General features: G+C 41.3%; 1 protein-coding gene across 1 annotated transcript in view; it reads left to right on the forward strand.

Moving 5' to 3' along the window:
- Positions 1–14,923, forward strand: part of FNDC3A (fibronectin type III domain containing 3A) — a 76,671-nt gene that overhangs the window by 30,161 nt on the left and 31,587 nt on the right. Inside the window, exons 3-4 of the mRNA XM_053456290.1 lie at positions 4,960–5,035; positions 14,408–14,484. Of these exons, the coding sequence (XP_053312265.1) occupies positions 4,960–5,035; positions 14,408–14,484 (153 nt within the window). The remainder of the gene's footprint in view (positions 1–4,959; positions 5,036–14,407; positions 14,485–14,923) is intronic.

Here is a 14,923-nt window from a genome sequence, read left to right on the forward strand (position 1 = left end):
TACATGTACGGGGTTGCCGTGCAACGGGTTAACGACAATGCCCGTACATGTACGGGCTGCCGTTAAATAGCTGCATCGCCGCGATCGCGGCGTTTTGCCGCGATCGGCGGCTTTGCAGCATCCACGGAAGCCTCCTAAGTGAGGCTGACCGTGGATCCGGGGAGGGCAGCCCTTGGCAGCCCTCCCCGGAAGAAAAATGGCCGCCGCCGCACCGATCATCAAAGATCGCGGCGGCGCCCGGCTAAAACAGCTTAGGAAGCGAACTGAATCGCTTCCTAAGCATAAATGGTGTTACTGACATGCCTCGATATCGAGGCATGTAGCAACACAACCCCCCGACCCCCGATCGCCTTGTGATTGCTCCGAAGAGCAACCACAAGTGCCATCCTGTGAATGACGTTGCCGTCATTCACAGGATGGAATTAACAATAGAAATGAGTTCATAGAGGGTCTATCCAGACCCTCTTGTGAACTCTCGAGCTCCTCCTGCAGGTTGAATGCAGGTACTGCATCCAACCATGCAAGGTCAATGGAGCCCAGCTCACTAATGAGTGATAAGTAAAAAAAAAAAAAAAAAAAAAAAAAAAAAAAATTAAATTTTTTTTTTAAAAAAAATGTTTAAAAAATAAAAATAATATGGTAACATATAAAAATCCCCACTGTCACCAAAAAAATAAAAAAAAAAAATTAATAAGCAAGTCCTAAAATTCTTTATCTTTACAAAACTTCCAACATGGAAAGAGTTAAAATATTGGCATTACAAATGCCCATAGGGTGTCTCGTATTAAAAAATGCATGAGTGGATGGGATAAATTGAATTGGCCGGGTTCAAAGGTGTCCCAAATATGGGACATGGGGGCAGTAGGATCAGATGTCTAAATGGCCAAAAAATACACACCTCACAAAGGCGGCCTTTTACCTCCCAAATAACCCAACAAACCCATGCATGTGGGGTATCACTGCGCTCAGGAGATGTTACTGAACACATATTGGGGTGTTGTTTGACACGGACATACACCAGGAGCGATAAATTTATACCTGAAGTACAACGTGTGTGAAAAAAATACAAAAAAATTTACTACCATAAAGTTTCACAAAGGCTGGTGGTAAAATTAGTGCATGGAAAGGGTTAAATTACCAGCATGTGAAATACCTTGGGGTGTCTAGTTTTTAAAAATATATGACTTGATGGGGTAAATTGCATTGGCCGGCTTCAAAGATACCCGAAATGGCACATGGGGGGAATAATGACCAGATTTGGAAAAAAGGTTTTGAAATAGCAAAACGCTACCTGTACTTATTGCCCCATAACGTGCAGAAAAAAGCAAAAAAACATAAAAACATTGGGTATTTCTAAACTCAGGACAAATAGTAGAATCTATCTAGCAGGTTTTTTCATTCGTTTTTGCAGATGAGTAAAAGTTTTTTGTTTAAAAAGTGAGAAAAAGTATTTTTTTAACAAAAAATCCCCATATTTTATCATTTTTTTTATAGTAAATTAGATGATATGATAAAATTAATGGTATCTAAAGAAAGCCCTGTTTGTCCTGAAAAAAACAATATATAATATGTGTGGGAGCATGAAATGAGAAAGAAGAAAATCACAGCTAAACAGGAACACCGAAAAATGTTAAAATAGCCATTGTCCCACAATATACTACGAGTAATAACCCCTATTGTCCTTAAGGGGTTAATGTGTGTTAATGTTATCGTAGTTTGACAGATGTAGTGTTAGTTTTATTTTTTGTATTCTCTTCTGTTATAGTCCTACAGGATCTACTCATGCTCTAAAAACAGTTAATGATACCCTTCTTTTTAAGGGGAAAACAGTTGTCTAACTCTTGTTTTTAGAAGCTCCTAGGGCATAGAATAAAATATTTGTTGGCACACTGTAGATCAAAGGTAAACATTCATTTTTTTTATTCTTATTGCATACTATTTTTATGTGCAAAATGTAAATTTTTTGTGTCAAAACAGTTTCTGATTAATTATAGTGAGATGTGGGTAATATATGCAATTTCTCTAGTTATTCTTCTCTGATTTGCATAATTTCTCAGACTTTGTCCATCAAAACACAGTTGGACTTGTGATGTGTCTTAGACTGTCTTTAATCAGCATATCTTAGAATGCAATGCAGCATTTTCAGTGGAATGCTTCCAACGTCTTTGTTTTTTTTATCCACATCACTTAGGGAAAAATATATTTTACTTTTGTAATTCATTGGTATACCTAGACTAGCTGCCCATAGGGGCTACACCAATCAGTAGGGGAAGAGTATGAGGGAAGTGGATAGGGAGTACCCTGCTTGCAGAAAAAGGAGAACCACTCATGCAAGGAGGACCTCACAAGAGACTCCTTGTCAATCAAGAGGCGTTCCCAGGAACTCGTATAGGGTTTTATTCATTATTCACTTAACAAAGGATACAACCACATTAGTCCAAGAGAAGATGAAGTCTTTTATTGAGCCAACAAAGAAAAAGAAGTATTCTGGAAAATCTTCTATACAGGACCATATCACTACTTCTTCCAGGAGAAGCCCACTGTGATTGGCCATTCATAATGCACAGAGATGTCAATGGGGCGAAACTTTCCTCTCAAACATCAGAAAGTGCTAAATAAGTAAAAATATGCTATGAAAACTATTGTCTCAATACCGCCTACGTTAAGAAGCCATAATAATATAAGAACATTACTCTTACTCAGTGTGCAGGGATTGGTTTGTTGTGAAAATACGATGATATATGCAGATGGTTAGGAGTGCCCTAAAGGCCCAGCAGTGTGCCGGTCAGCCCTGAGGATTCTCAGGTATGCAACACTCTTTTTTTCATGTTCCTTCAAACCTGCTTTTTGAGATCACATGGTTGCAGTTTACTGGATGCCCTTTCCATTTTACAACTAGGCTGCATTTGTGAAAACTGGCATTGGGCCTTATATATCGTTGTGGATGAATTGCGGCCCATTCTTGGCAAAAAAGGTTTTTAAGGTTATTCCCCACCATCCCCATTGGATTACTCTGAAGACCACTCTAAAGCCTTCATATTGTTTCATTTAAGCCATTCAGACGTGCACTTGCTCGGTTGTTTCAGTTCATTGTCCTACTGCATAACCCTACTCATGGTTCCATCAATTATGGGAATTCATTTGGGTCCTGAAGCAGCAAATCTGTCCCAGTGCATCACGCTACCACCACTGTGTTTGACCGTTGGGATGATCTTCTTATTGTGGAATGCTGTGTTAGTTTTACGCCAGATGCGACCGGTCCAAAAGGTTCAACGTTTGAATCATGAATGTTATCTATTTGTAGATAATGGCTCTCACAGTGGTTCACTGGAGTCCCAGAGCCTTAGAACTGGATTTGTATCGCTTTCCAGGCTGCAAGATCTTGAACTTCACTTTGTGAGACAGGTTCTCTTTAATTGACGTTTAGATTTAACATGCCTGGGTGTGTCTTGTGAAATGAAACCCAATGATCAATTTACTTTGGTTGATTAAGTAACTAAGGGAGCAATTCTTCACATAAGGCCAAATAGGGCTGTATAGATTTGTTCCTTCTAAGTGATCATTTAAAAATTGCATTTTGTGTTTACCCAGGTTATCTTCATCTAATATTAAAATGAATTGGGTGATCTGAAACATTTTAGTGTGATAATGGGCAAACCTTGAAGAATTTGGGATGGCTGCAATTAGAACAGCGCTGTAGGTCGTATAAGAAAAAGAAGTGACAGTTGTGTTATAAATGGGAGTATGGCTGATAAAACAGAGCCCTCCCTTTACCCAGACACAGCAAATACAGATGTTGAGAGCCAGCCGGCAAATCACATCCACACAATATTATATACATAATAATACCATAATATAATGTAGAAACCAACATCCCGAGTCCTGAAACCACGACACTGAAGAGTATTTGATGACACATATGATACGACGACACTTGTTATATCACGACTTGTCGCACCCACACTACGTGGAAAGGATCGGGACATCTTGACTCATCCAGCAGAGAACATTGTTTTTTTTATACATGCTCCCCGTGCAATTTTCAGCATTGCCTATGTGCAGTTGCCAACGGTATTGATAATTGGGACACTAGATGGAACAGCCATCCTTATCCTTACAGTTCTGGAATGTTGGCAGTTATGATATAAATATTTATTCCTGGAAAATACACCAAACATAACCCCCCCCCCCCATTAAAGAGAAAAGGGATATGGAAAGGTAATCCATTATGGATAGCACCCGATGCATGTTGTCTTTAGTATATTTGTGGCATTTATTACAAATTGGTATCGTCTTCCTTATACATTTGGAACATTTAATAAAATGGGAAGTTAAACTGAAGCTTATTAGTTCAGAGAGTATGTCGTACAGGTGAATGATTCTGATTGGGGTTCAGTTTGTATATGACTGATGAATAACTGGCATATTACTAACCCCCCATCATCCAGCTGCTAAGGCATCTTAACAACTAAAGTGCAGCAGGGTTACCGCTCTGTGCATTAACATGAGACCTTTATTGGCTACCTGAAATATAATAGATTGCAAGCTTTCAAGGCTGTCTCGGTTTGTTCTTCGGGTCTGGCGTATTGTATAATGAGGTCTAGGTAGTCTCAGAAGCTTGTTATACTTCAGCTAGCCAATAACAGTATCATCTTTACCATACTTGCTCTTTTTTTCTATGGCTATCATGGAAAACTCTGTTAAATGCCAACGTATCTTTAATGTGCTAGTTAAAAGAAGACATCTGTTCATGTTTAATGACATGTAAGAGAAATGCATTAATAATTAAAAGATGTCATATTGACATTTAGAAGCCCAATATTTACATGTTTTAAAAAAAAAAAAAAAAAGTAACATGCTCTGCTAAGTTTTTTTTTTATTTTTTTATTGTGCTTGCTTGGAACATCCCTTTTATTTGGATTACATATATAAATTAACATTATATATTTTTTTTTTAAGGTCATTGTGGTGCATGTCAACCCTGGAGAAACATTCACGATTCGAAGAGAAGATGGCCAGTTTCAATACTTTGCAGGTAAGATCTGTGCATACCTGGAATTCTGATGTGTCCGTTCCGTGTAGACTTCGTGTCCCGACTGACCTATACATTTAAAGCCCAAACAAGCGAGGTCTTCTAATGAGATATGTTTATACGCGTCTCCATGCACGTGATGGAATGAGGCTCTGTCTTGAAAGCCTTTGCTTTGGTTGTACAAAATGTAGTGATTTATACAAGAATGAGAGATGTACCGTATCTTAAACCATCTATAGTGTCATGAATGCCAAATTTCTTTTTTTATTCTACTGCTTTAACTCGCATAACAAATTCTAACAGAACCGGTGAAATGGTTGGCCAGGGCTTAAATGTGTTGTTTTGATGGAGGAAATGATTTGCCTAGAAAGCATGTAAAACCAGTAAGCCAGGCTAATCAGTTCGGCATGCCCTTTTTTTTGCTCTGTTAGACCGTGACCTTCAGAATATTAACACTTTCCTGTAGTCTTTTCTTTTTGTCCCAGTATTTTGCACACATGTTTATTTACTGCATTCGCTCGATTATAAGACGACCACCCAAAACTTGGATATTAATTTAGAAAAAGAAAACGCCTGAATATAAGACTACCCTATAGGAAAAAGTTTTACTAGTAAATATTAATTCACATGAAAAACTATGATTGAGAAAAAAACCATTTGTTTTTTATTTCCTTTTTATTTGCCAACCTGCCTTCCAGTTATGCACATCCCCCCCCACAAGACATAGCAATGCATCCCCAGACTTGTCCCCCATGCTTCAGACTCCCTGGTTTCTAGTGGGGGCAGCCGGTGAACATCTGCGCAATGCACACAGACAATCTCTGCTGCTACCCGGGACTTCCGCCAGGCCTTATATGACTGAGCACTGGAAGGTCATGTCACGTTCCATCATAGAAGCCCCAGGGGGAAGTGTTGGGCAGCAGCCGAGGCTGTCTGCGTGGCGCAGACGTCCACCGGTTGCCAGGGAGGCAGACCTCTATTTGAGGTTGGATTATAAAACTACATTGAATATAAGACAAGGGTTATTTTTCTGAAAAAAAAAAAACCTTTTAAGTCTTATATTCGAGTAAATACGGTATATTTTAGTATCACTACTTTAAGCTCTACCTAAATCTGTCTTTTTGGAGATCGTCTCTAGAGCTATACACAATACAGTTGTCTTCTCAATTGTATCATGGATATAGTGGCAAGAAAAAGTAAATGAACCTTTGGAATTGCCTGGCTTTCTGCATTAATTGTTCATAAAATGTGATCTGATCTACAGCTAAGTCATAAATATAGACAAACACAATGTGCTTAAGCTAATAACCCGCGAACAATGATAGTCATTTTTCTTTATTAAACATTCACAGTGCTACCTCTTTTTGGCAGCGATAACCTCAAACAAGCGCTTCCGGTAGCTGCCAATGATACCTGCACAACGTTCAGTAGGAATTTTAGACCATTCTTCCTTACAGAACAGCTTAAGCTCAGCCATATTCTTAGGATTTCTGGTGTGAAAGTCTCTCTTGAGGTCATTCCTCAACATCTCTAATGGGTTGTGGTCTGGGCCACTCCAAACGCATCTCTTTTCCCATGTTATTGATAGGACTCCAGGTTTGCTAACTCCTCACTCCAATTAGCTTTTGCTAAAGTGATTAGCCTAGAGGTTGGCATACTTTTTCCATCCAACACTTAGATTAAGATCATATATTTTAAGACAGTTATATGTAAATGCTGGTAATTCCAAAAGGTTCACTTACGTGTGTGTGTGTGTGTGTGTCATGGACACGCATCCATCAGATTTACTGCTGCAAAAATCATTTCATAGTCGTATGTAGCAGTATCTTCTCTTTTGTTCACATTCTGTCAGGAAAATGTGAAATATGTGCCCCTTTCTTATGTGCCGTTACTGAAATAGAAATTTCTCTTCAATCGGAGCAAGTTTGAGTCGTGAGCGTATGAATGGACGCCATTTGTAGCTGAACAATCCATTCATGAAAATCTGTGTGCTGCAGAACTCATGAATGAACATGACTCATCCAGGGCACAGTCCCAAGCGGCTGCTAAGGGACATTAAATACAGTTTGACATCACAAGGAAAGCCATGTTATAGATGGCTTAACGGGGAGGAAATTGCCGCGCGCCTAAAGAAACGGAAAAATGCAGTATGCAAATCAGAATGAGTCACACGTAATTAAATGAGAAAAAACATTGATGTGAAGCTCGGATACAGCAGAATTTAGCTGTAAAAACAGGTCAGACTGATTCATTTTACTTGATCGTAGTATCATGTGACCTGTGATCAGCTATTCAGCCTCAGAATAAAATCATTTCAGTTTTCAGTTGAGCTTGAAAATGAGCTGTCATTTGTGATCTAAATACCTTTTTAAATCTCTCAGACTTTTGTGTTTATTTTAAGAACACTTTTTTTAAGCTAGAAAGATTGCAGAACAATGAAGAATTTATTTTGTCAGCACTGATATACCCCCTACATACAACTGGCTCTGCCCCTATGTGTCCAGCCCCACACAAAGCCACTTCTGCAGGTAGCCTGGTTCCCGGTACACCCCGGCCGTTGCTGAGTGTTAATATACCGCTTTTGCTTGATTATAGGATGACTCTGATTTTATAAAACGACCCCCAAAAATTTGAATATTAATTTAGAAAAAAAGAAAAAGCCTAAATATAAGACTACCCTATAAGAAAAACATTTTATTAGTAAATATTCATGTAAACATTTTTTTTCATATTTAATAAAAACTATGTTTTTGTTTTTATTTCTGTTTATTTGCCAATCTCCCTCACGGCATGCTAGTCTGCCCCCTGATATGCCTGATATACCCCTCTATATTCTCCCCCCCCCGACTTACTGATGCATCCCTAGACTTGTCACACTGTGCTCCAGACTCCTTGGTGTCAAGTGGGGCAGCTGGTGGACATCTGCACGCAAACTCCGCTGCTACCCAACACTTCCGCCGGGGCTTCTATGACTGAGCACTGGAAGGTCACACCGGTGCTCCTTCATAGAAGCCCCGGCGGAAGTGTCGGGTAGCAGCGGAGGTTGCCTGCGTGCATCGTGCAGACGTCCACCGGCTGCCGGAGAGGAGGATCCAGGTCTCCTGCACCCTGGCTATTGTCCACTTACAGTGGGCAGCGAACGCCTCATGAGTAAAGTCATAAAGCCCATGGGAGATGTACTAGTCCAGAATGCCTGTTTTTTTTGTATATCCACCCTGTTAGCCAGTTGGTTGTTCTGTTGTTTATCAAACTTTTGGTCACACCTGCCACCTCTCCCATATTATCTTTGACTGTTTCTATTTTTGAGTCTTGTTGTGTGAGCAGTGTTATCACCAGGTTTTCTGAAATGTTCAGTTCAGGAGACTTGGCCTATTCTGCTCTATAATTGTCTGTTTTGTACCCCTGATACAGACCCCCCCCCCATAAGGGATTTTTTTCAGCTGCAACTTGGTGTGGTGCTTTTGAGCTATTGAATTTGTACTTAACTAGTTCCTCCAAATCTGCCCCCACCTATTTGATAGTTATCTTGTATGGATCATCTAACTAAATTGACTTGATATTTCTCACTGCTGAATTCATTTTCCGCTTTTCTGACCATTCTCCCAGAATAACCAAATCTTAGGGGGTGGACCGCAAGCAAACTGCTTACTTTGCCTCCGTAGCACCTAGTGGCAGTTTGGGGCATTGGTTCTCCTTTGCCCTTTCCTTGTACCTGGTGGCTGCATATTCATTGTTTAGGGATACATTGCCACCTCTATTCCGATTCTAGAATATGGCAGCGGCAAGCAAATCCATCTGAATGTCTGGGTATCTTCTGTGATGGTTTCAATTAGAGTCGAGCACTGTGGTTGCAACCGTGGCTAGCTGCTGCTTATCTTATTTTTGGGACGCATCTCTTTTGGTAAAAATTGTGAGACCTTCCTAAAGAACACTAAGGGATATAAGCTTCTTCAGATGAAGCAAACGGCCTCAATTCCTCCAGTGGTAAATCTGGGAAAGAGATTCTAGAGAAAACAAAAGAGAGGGAAGAATAGATCTGAAACAGTTGCGTTCCGTTGTTACGTTCCGCTGTCAGCGCGCGGAACATCTTGTTGTGATTCTGTTACGGAAACGTACAGGCATTTTAGATTCCACTCATTGTTGAAACCTTTTTTTGTTTGAGGTGATCAGCCTTCATCAGGCTCTTATGAGCGATGATCCAGAGTTCAATGCAGCTGGGCTTCATCTGATGCCACTTTTTTGATGTTTTTTTGCTTTATTTTTCTTTGCGTGTATAACCGACATCCCAAGTGAAGAACAGGCTTTGGGACCCAGTTGCAAATGTTCCCTCTTTACTAGGGACTTAATATGAGTGTACATTAGTAAGCTCACAAGCTGCAATATTGCTTGAATAATTGTATCGTTCTTGTGACTGACTTTCTCAAGCATAGGTTTTAACCCTTTGGATGCTTGGAATGGTAGAAGTAACATGCGTCCTTTTCATTGGTTTGGGTTAATGGAATAAAGTTGGGTAAAACGCATGCTTTCGCTTTGCAGAATAAAATAAATGCATGCTGCGTCTTGGTGAGAGGACCAGAAGTGTCTTATGGATTTGGAATGGCGGGTCTTTAGAATTTTGCAGTAAACCAATAATATTACTACTTGATATAGCTGGGGACTACGTGTCCTATCATGCACAGCCCACCGAGGCTAGCAGACTGATATCACTCGGTACGCAGCAGCTGCAGGGCCGCAGGTAGTCTACCTGATGTCGCGTCTGTACATACTTCCCAGTTTAGTCCTTTGGATTAATATGTACAAAACGGCGAATGTTTCTTCAGAGCCCTCCTGTCAATTTAGATCCCCCTAATCCCATGCTGATCCTTTTGTGTCTGTAAAGCGTATGTCAAGAGCCTAAAATACAACTTCAAACAAGCAACGTCTATAAACGGAACGGTATGGTAAATGTTGCCGGCAGCCTGGGCTTATTGATCTGTTGTATTAGTAGCCACCGGCTTAGCGGTAACGTCAGCCAAGATCCGTTGTTGAAGCCAGCGTGGCCTTTGTGTCTGCTCCGGCTTCTGCTTGCGTCAGCGATGCATATCCTTGCCGACGTGATGTCAAAGTGTGGGTGTTCAGCTAGAGAGACGGCGCATCTAATGTGCTGCTGCATAAAGAGAAAAGAAAAAACCCACGAGCACGTTTCTCCTCCGGGCAATGAATCATCCCTGCCCACGTTAGACCGGCGCTAAGTATAGATCCATTCATGACCTGCACATCCTCACGCTTTTTTATTTGTAGCTCCGTGAATTGGGGGTGCCAGAAATGCAAGGCGGAGGGGGGAGAAAATAAAGCTTGATAGAAGCCTAAAATAAACCAAGGAAACAAGGGATTAACCCACTCTCCTCTAGTTTAGTCCCGCATGTCGTACTCGGCGGCGCTGGAGTTTCCCCTGATATATCCAGAGCAGCTGTCTGGATCACGTAGCTCACAATCAAACGACGTCTCCATACATAACTCCTCAGTCATCGCAGACACTATTGAAGACATATTCCCGCAATCCTATGCACTTTAATGCACTTGATAGCGAGGCGGCCCCTTACAATTGGTTGTATCGCGGCCGGACACATCTGGTTGCCAAAGCGCACGTGACGGCCACCTCTGGCTTATGCAAGATGATGCAGGGACTCTAGCCAGATCCCCCGCACCCATGCAATCCATGTAACCATAGGTTACCCAAGCATCATGGGAGTTGTAGTTTTACAGCCACTGAAGAGCCATCAGTGCCTTATCCAGGGCTAATGTGTAGATATAGTTAGCACTTATTTATGAGGCTCTGTTAGAGGGTGCAGAGACCCTTCTGAAATTTTGTATTGTGGCAATTCATTAACCCTTGGAGTGAAGAGGATCTAAATGCAATTTGTACTCTAGTTCATAGGGTTACTCATCCTCTACGCCTCCAGCTGTCGTTCTGCCAGCTGCAACTATTATCATCCAAATGGCTTTGGCTGAGCATGGTATGAGTTATCCTACAGCAGCACGAATGTCAGAGGCAGTCTGTGTGGGTTTCTCTCTCAAGCCGTTATTTCTTATTATTGCTGAAACGATCCTGTGGAGATCATGATCGATCCTGTGGAGATATATGGATATATATATATATATAGATATATATATATATAGATATATATATATATATATATATATATATATATATATATATAAAAATAATAGTTGTTTGTTTTTTTTGCGCTGCAGATTCTGATGGTGCTATATAAAACAATATATCAAATAATTATAAGTCAATAATAATAAAAATGTTGTTTGTAATGCATATTATGTATGGCCACATCCTGTAGAAGTGCCCTGAGTTTGTAGCTGGTATGCAGAGTGGACGGATTGAGGGTATACGTTGTGCAGTGTGCTGGGTAATGCTTGAAAGGACGCTGCTGTGCTGGATGTTTCTTCCGGTATTCTGCACACAATTCCTGGCTCACCCTTTACAGTAGATCATGTGACTGGTCATGTGGTGCACAGGCTTACGTTCCATGATCCGGCATTACCTGCTAACGTGTTCCTACATACCCTGGATCCGTGTCGTGCCCCAGCTGTCACGCAGGCATGAGTGGTAAGGAACGCAGAGCATGTATATGTAAATGAATGTACCGAGCCACGGAGGCTCTGCACACATACAAACAATGCTTCACATGTTCCTTTCTGCCATATGTCAGGGTCAGCACAATATTGTTGTTTTGTGTTGGTTGTTGTTACGTGTTATACACAGGAGACGTCACTTGCAGGGTTATATGAAAGGACCTTTTTGTGTATGTATTCGGTGATGTGCTCTGCGGATGCAGGCATGAGCTGTTACTGAGTGATCAGGATCTCTGTCGTCCATAGGATATATATAGAGGCAATATTGTAGAGCTCACTGACTCATTCATCCGTTTGCTGAATCATACAGCCTTTTGTTGATGTCTTTTAAATTAGGAAAATGACATTATTTTCGTCCTGTCTGCCGCGTACACTTAACAGATGGCAGCCTTCACCCCTGGGCATTACGGACGGTCGTACCTTGTAACATTACTTAACCTTTTCAGTGCTAAGCAAAAGCATCAAGAAAAGACTCTGAATAGATTGCCGGTTATGTGAGCGTGATAATGTGTGGGGTTTGGTAATCGTGTTACATAGCTGCATGATTTCATGTGTGCTTAGAGTGGAGCAGAGTATCTGTCCTGCACACCGTGTTACTAGCGAGGAACCAATCAGCACTAAGCCTCTAAATAACAATATCATTCATCCGCACTAATAACAATGGGGTATGTTTAAAAAGGGATTCTAAAGCAAAATAACCTTATCAGCCAATAAATGGTCCAATTAGCCAGAACGTCTCTCGCACTCTCTCTTTCTCTCACACTCTCTCTCTCTCTCACACTCTCTCTCTCTCTCACACTCTCTCTCTCTCTCTCTCTCTCTCACACTCTCTCTCTCTCTCTCACACTCTCTCTCTCTCTCACACTCTCTCACATTCTCTCTCACACTCTCTTTCACTGTCTCTCTCACACTCTCACTTTCTCTCTCTCACTCACACTCTCTCACTCACACTCTCTCTGTCTCTCTCTCACTCACACTCTCTCTCACACTCTCTCTCCCTCTCTCACACTCACTCTCACTCACTCACACACACTCTCTCTCACACACACTCTCTCTCACTCACACTCTCTCTCACTCACACTCTCTCTCACACACTCTCTCTCTCTCACACTCTCTCTCTCTCGCTCTCTCTCACTCTCTCTCTCACTCTCTCTCTCTCTCACTCTCTCTCTCTCACACTCTCACACACTCTCTCTCTCACTCTCTCACTCACTCTCACATGCAAACGTCTGGTAGCCACACAAGTAAAAACGCTCTTACTCACACAAGCACACATACATGCATAGAGACAAAACAGATAAGACCCCTGGTCTTGGATTCAAAATAGCTTTGTATCTATCCAATACATGTTTAAATTCGCTCAATGTATTAGCCTCTACCACTTCTGCTGGAAGGCTGCTGTGCATACCTACCACCATCTCTGTAAATACATTCCATACACACTGCACCCCATGCATACATAAATATACACTATAATACATACATATACTATCCCCCCATGCATACAACATTAAAAGTGGCGATATACAAAATTGAAAATAGCATTAACCCATGTTAAGTCATCTGAAGAGGAGGGCCTGCTGATATGAGCTTACAATCTATTTATACTTATGCAGTAATATTCATGTGTTAAAAGTGGTCTGCGCATACATTGCTTTCTGTAACTTTTTGTAGACAATGTGTTGACCCCACAAAGAATGACATTAAGTAGGTTGTGTATCATCGCATCATCCTTTAATTATACACATTATTATATCACATGCGTCCATTGATCTGCTTTGCTTTGAGAATCTAGAAGGAAAGCAGGAAGCTCTGGATTTCCCCACATCTAATATTGAGTGGGTTAGTAACATTTACCTCTGGGCTAGTAGCATTTTCTGTTTGGTGGTAAAACTTGTTGATACAGAAGCCCCTTCTATGTGTATTTTTTCTCTTTTATTCACTTCCTCGATGGTGTGAAGGCTTTTGCTGGTGGCTTCATTCTGTGTCCCGGCACCTAATGCTTCTGCTCCCCGATGTGACAGACAATGCTACCAATTCTCATCTAAGATGTGAACTTGTCTTCACTTCAGTGGGGAGCATAATTATTTGCAACCATCTGTTTCAGGTGGACATTTCCATGTAAGTCACTTGCCTGTTTTTGTCCCCCCATATCCCAGTACCAGTTAATCCAGGCACAAGATCATCTACATACATTTAGGGAGCAGGTCGTTGATAAGTGGAGCAGCCCCCTAATAGGTGTAGAGACAGAAACGGTGAAGGAAACATGCACACCATGTGGTTATCTCGAATCTAAGGCGAGACTGAAGGCTAATCAAGGTCTTTACATCAGTAAAGGTGGGCAGATAAGATGGTCTAAATAGTTCTTACATCTCAGCGTCACAGTTGACATCTACTGGATCTGGCTAGACATTGGATGTTGGTGTCTTGAAGCTGCTTTTTGCAATGCAAGCCTTTTGATGCTCCAAACCCCAAGTGTTTTAGGGGATGGACTGTGATGCGCGTTGGGGATTGCGACATCGGGGTGAATACCCCTGAATGTTTTGGCATTTCTCAATGATTTATGTGGCAGAAATCCCAAAGCTCCCCCAATAATCAAACTCCAAACCCCTGAACATTGGCACCAGTCTTTTAATTTATATTTTAATAAAAATTATGTAGCTTGATGTAGACTAGCTCCAGCCCATGTGTATATGTTACCCAAGGCAAACACATGCCGACATGTTTATCTGATTTTCTCTGCAGGCCCTGCTGATGTGCCAATGATGTCTCCAAATGGATCGGTGCCTCAGATTTACCTGCCTCCGGGATACGCTCAGCAGGTATGTGTGTTACAGCCCATTATTTGGGCATGTTTTAGTGTTAATTATATGAAGGGCTGTGTGAATTGAACAGACGGCTGGAGGACTTCTACTGTGATCTGGGTTTCCTTCACGTCTGAACAAATGAGCAACTATCGATTCCCATTCACTTATTTTTTTGGCATTGCTAAGCGCAGAAATGCGGCTCATTCGTAGTATTTATGATGGTACCAGAATTCACTAAGCTCTGTGCCTTATATACTGCGTTAGCTACCTATGTCTTACAGAATGTTCAGTGCACGTCTTGTCGTTGAACGTTGTCACTGCTGGGCTGTTTTGGCATTCATCACGTTCCTTCAAGTTAGGTCCTAATTTCAACTGGCAAGAACTCGTCTCCGATTAGCTGGCACACTTGCTGAGTTTTCCATGAGTTTGCCTAATGTTGAGCTTCCCAAGGGAG

This window comes from Spea bombifrons, chromosome 2, assembly GCF_027358695.1.
Source record: "Spea bombifrons isolate aSpeBom1 chromosome 2, aSpeBom1.2.pri, whole genome shotgun sequence".
NCBI classification, from domain to species: domain Eukaryota; kingdom Metazoa; phylum Chordata; class Amphibia; order Anura; family Pelobatidae; genus Spea; species Spea bombifrons.